Here is a 4,688-nt window from a genome sequence, read left to right on the forward strand (position 1 = left end):
AATCCAACTATTTTTTTTTTACGAAAATCTAAATAATACGTAGGTACTGTATATGAGCTGACATGACAGGATATCTGCGAATAAAGGATTATGAATAATATGCAAGACGTTGACGTAGACACCCAGAGTGTACGTGTGTTTTGTATGCTTGTGTGTGGAGAGATCGGTCGGATGTGTGGAACGGCGCGCGCAACCACTATGCAAATTAGCCAGTGGGGCGCTCGGCTATATAAACCCGCGGATTGCGCAAAAAATATACACATACTCAACGAGAATGATTGCTAACCAGTCGTCCGTCACAGTTGTGAAATCTCTACTTAAATTTACGAACCTTTTCAGACAGAAATTACCACATTTCGCTCTGATATCACGAACATACTGTCAATTTGATACAGTATCTGGTTGAATTTTCGTTCATATGGTTATGGAAGCTGATAAAAGGGTATCTTTCGAAGTTGAGAGCGTGGAGGGTGACGACGAAAGGACGGAAAATGAACGAAGCCCTAACGTAAGTCCCCAAAGCGAACGCAAGTGGGTCAGCAGCAAAGAGCGTAGTGCCAGTGGGGGCAGCAGCGCTGATCAACCGCGGCGTCGTGCTCGTAGCAGGCCAAACCACAGGCGGAGCAGTAGTGCGAGTGGTTCGGAAATTGGACATGTTCGACAGATGGCGCTATCCAATGTGTCTAGTAGCGGCAATGTGCAGCAAGAATCTGGGGGATCACCTCAACAATCTCATGAGAATTTGAAGAATGGAGACCAGCAACCCAAGATGGAGGATAGCCTCAGGCGAAAGCGGAGAAATAACAGAAAAAGAGCAAATCGCAAGTGGAAACCCTATGCAAGACTGACTTGGGATGAAAAGAAAGAGCTTGACGAACTTGAGAGTAAACGAGCGACCAAGAAACGAGCTAATCGACCTACGCCGTACAACACCACGCAATTCCTGATGGAGGATCATAAAGTCGACACGCCTGATCTGAGCGCAGGAGGTAACCACATTCCAATGGACTCATCGGATGAACTCTTTGACGAGAATGATGATATTCGCGATGGCGATTTTCTCGAGAGGGAGTTCTCGGCTATGTACGACGAAGTTCAGTCGGAGCGTTTGCAATCGATGTCAAAGGAGCAGTTGGTCTCGGAAGTTCTCACACTGTCAAAGAGAGTCAACGAGCTCGAGGAAGGCCAGCAGACATCGGAAAACAAGACATCAGAAGCAGAGACAATGAACGGGCATTTAAACATGAAAGACAATCTCATCCGTGCTCGCTTGGAAAGTTTGAACGAGCTGGAACATGAAGTGCAACGTTTACGTGATGAAAACTCTGTCTTGAAAAAAGCTAATAACGACACCATAGAACTCAAAGTGTCTATTTGATTTAAGGGATTTATATAATCAATTGGGTTACATAATCTGGTTGTTCAGTTATACATTAATGTATCCTGCAAAGGTAATTTGCTTTTAGACCACCGGCACAGCACATGGGTTCCTAAGAAAAGAAATTTACTGAAATTGTACTTACTTAAACTAAAAATGGGCATTTTGATATTTTGACATTCCATTCCAGTTAAAAGTATCCTAACTTATGACGTGCTAAAACTGCTAATAATATTAACAAATTTTTGAATTATTGTGGGGATAAAGAAAAAAAAGTTAAACCTATCAAACAAAGTTGTCTTTAACAATAGACAAAATATTGGGTTGTTTAAAATAAAAAAATATTGACGAGGAAAGTTGCCACCAAAATTTGGACCAAAACATAATTACAAAAGCATGTACATATACATGTACTAGTTGCAATAACGCCGTCTGCAGGAGTGTTACGTTATCGCAACTAGTACTTGTACATGTATTTCTTTCCCCCTTGCAAGTTTTCTGCCATTGTTTGAAATATAAAATATTACAGATCGGAGTGAATTGACCTGCAAATTGAAACAAAATGCAGTGGCTGGGTACAATTTGCGTTTTTTGCTTGGTACCTTTTTGTTCAATAAAATAAATTAAACAATTTATGATGGATATTATTTATTATTTGTTTTATTTTTATTTATTTATATTTTTGGAAGGGGGAGGGGATGAACACACGCATGTCTCTTTGTGAAACCTCCATTGATGATTTCACATGATTTATGAAGTGAATGGTAGAGTTTGATTGTGAACCTCACCTGGCACTATGACAACCATAGTTAATCAGTCTTCAGATTAAATAATTAAAGTATTTTAACTACAACTAATTATAAAGTGTCTTTGCAAAGAGGGATCAATGTTCTGGATCTACAAAATGTTCCGTCCAGTTTAAAAAGAAAAAAAAAATATTTTCTTTAAGCTGTTGCTAAATAATACCAACCAAAAGGGCCCAAATAGATGATATATACTTTCAGTGCAAAATAAAGTAGTGGCTAAAATGTCGGGTCACTAATTGGTATTCTGTTTAAAAAGAAACAAGTATTTTGACAATTTGAGATGCAATTTGCAACATGAAATGGCCTGTGAAAGATTTTCACTCAATAAGAGCAACTTGGACTTTTGAACTTGTCCAGCACATTTTTTCCTCGCATGATTTGTTTGCATCAGTGTACACTTTGACTGAAAAAAGTGAAGGTACCTTTGGAAACAACATTGCAAAATTCTAGCTTGACAAGGAAACAAACTTGTATTTCATCATCGGACAGGACAGTTTACGATTGTGGTTTCCATTGGTTGGGTATGTTTTTAACATGATGCATTTGTAATTTTTTAACATTGATTCATTCATCATGTATAAGTGGTGCAGTTGATAATAAAAGACAGTAAGAACAGATTTGTATTCTATAAAAAAAAAATGCCTTGAATTTTTTATCTTTTGATACCCTCGGGGAAAAGATTTATATCTTGAAAGCATTTACTTGACTGCCATGATTCATTGATCAAATAAGTAATGCAATATGAAAAGAAAAACTAAATTACAAAACTATACTTACTGGCTTTATTCAACTGTAACTTTGAATTGATTCATATTGAGTTAATTATGAGTTTGGCAAACTGGGGTGTATCCCTTAATCTGTGGTATGAAACAATGTTGTAAATGTTGAAAAGTGCTGATTAAAAACACAAAGTAACAGTATTTGCAATTCCATAAGGTGATTACAAACACAAGTCTACTACCTACCTTTACTCCAAATTTAATTGTGGATTTGTGTTTTTATATTGGCCTGTTTATTGATGAACTTTGACCCTGCCCGCCAACCCCAAACCCCAAGGTTGGTTGGCCAAATTCGTGTGGTACATAATATGATCTGTTGTAAATGTACACTTTACGTATACGTACATGTAATGTACATGTACATGTACACACATGTAGACACCCACCTTGTACCATGGAGGTAAAATTGTTGTACCTTCAACAATTCCTTTTTATTAAAACAATGAGACTATCTGAAATATTGTTATTAGGATTATCCACAACTGTTGTCAGAAAAAAAGATACCAAGTTTTTGCTTTCTCTGGCCTATTACTTTGTACTCGAGGCCACCCCCCACCCTCCCCTATGAAAACAAAACCAAATGGTGAAGGATTTCATTTTAATCGTAAAATATGCGGCCCTTCAAGTACATGTAGTACACTTCAAATGTCCGAGTAGGAGATCAAACATTCTTTTGCTACTGAATGTGTATAAGACTTGTTCAGTCTTAAAGGCAGTGGACACTATTGGTAATTGTCAAAGACTAGCCTTCACAGTTGGTGTATCTCAACATATGCATAAAATAACAAACCTGTGAAAATTTGAGCTCAATCGGTCATCGAACTTGCGAGATAATAATGAAAGAAAAAAACACCCTTGCGTGCGTTTAGATGGTTGATTTCAAGACCTCAAGTTCTAAACCTGAGGTCTCGAAATCAAATTCGTGGAAAATTACTTCTTTCTCGAAAACTATGGCACTTCAAAGGGAGCCGTTTCTCACAATGTTTTATACCATCAACCTCTCCCCATTACTCATATTCAAGAAAGGTTTTATGCCAATAATTATTTTGAGTAATTACCAATAGTGTCCACCGCCTTTAATGCACTGTGTAGAATTGCTCGATGAACTGGTTTCTATACAGGAGTGAATAATAGGGGAATTGGGGCCCAAAATGGGATGAGCATTGCAACTTGGTGTTTGCGAAATGGTCAGAACCATTTCATTACATACTCAAATTTCATGAGTAATTCCAGGGTAAATGTATTTGTCCTTTCACACTGGAATAGCTAACCCTTGCAACCTCCCGGGTAAAAGCTAGAAAATTGCAGGGTACTTAGCATTTTGGGCAGAAAATCAATAATAGGGTCCCAGGGTCACTCTCATTTGAGACCTAGCAAACAACTTTGATGACATGAATTTCTTGGCTTTTAAATTTTAGTGCCAGGAAAGTCTGGTCCAATTTGCATCATGAAGCGGTTAGTTCTCAACCTCAAATTTAGAATGTACCAAGAAATAAACTTGGCTTTAACACCACAAAAATTGTTTTGATTGATTCACACTTGATTGATAGATGAAATTGTTACACTTTTGACAAAAACATTGTAGATAATCCTGTGGAGATTTGTGCTTCCAAAACTAGGGATATCTTGGTTATATGGCTCCATGGTTGTACCATGGTTGTACACATATGAACTTGTAATTCTTGATAAATTGCATTTAACTGCCTTTTTAAAAGGAAGCTATGT

At 37.5% G+C, this 4,688-nt stretch overlaps 1 protein-coding gene across 1 annotated transcript; it reads left to right on the forward strand.

The window, feature by feature from the left end:
* The first annotated feature begins 275 nt into the window (after positions 1-275).
* On the forward strand, positions 276-3,154 carry LOC117288385 (protein HEXIM-like). The gene has a single exon (XM_033769228.1). It carries the CDS (start codon positions 419-421, stop codon positions 1,376-1,378), a length of 960 nt encoding a protein of 319 aa, XP_033625119.1. The 5' UTR covers positions 276-418; the 3' UTR covers positions 1,379-3,154.
* Positions 3,155-4,688: the final 1,534 nt, after the last annotated feature.

The sequence above is a fragment of the Asterias rubens genome, chromosome 3 (assembly GCF_902459465.1).
Source record: "Asterias rubens chromosome 3, eAstRub1.3, whole genome shotgun sequence".
NCBI lineage: Eukaryota > Metazoa > Echinodermata > Asteroidea > Forcipulatida > Asteriidae > Asterias > Asterias rubens.

Bases quoted from the DNA above. Each gene is read 5' to 3' on its own strand.
- LOC117288385 (XM_033769228.1), top strand. From the start codon at position 419: ATGGTTATGGAAGCTGATAAAAGGGTATCTTTCGAAGTTGAGAGCGTG.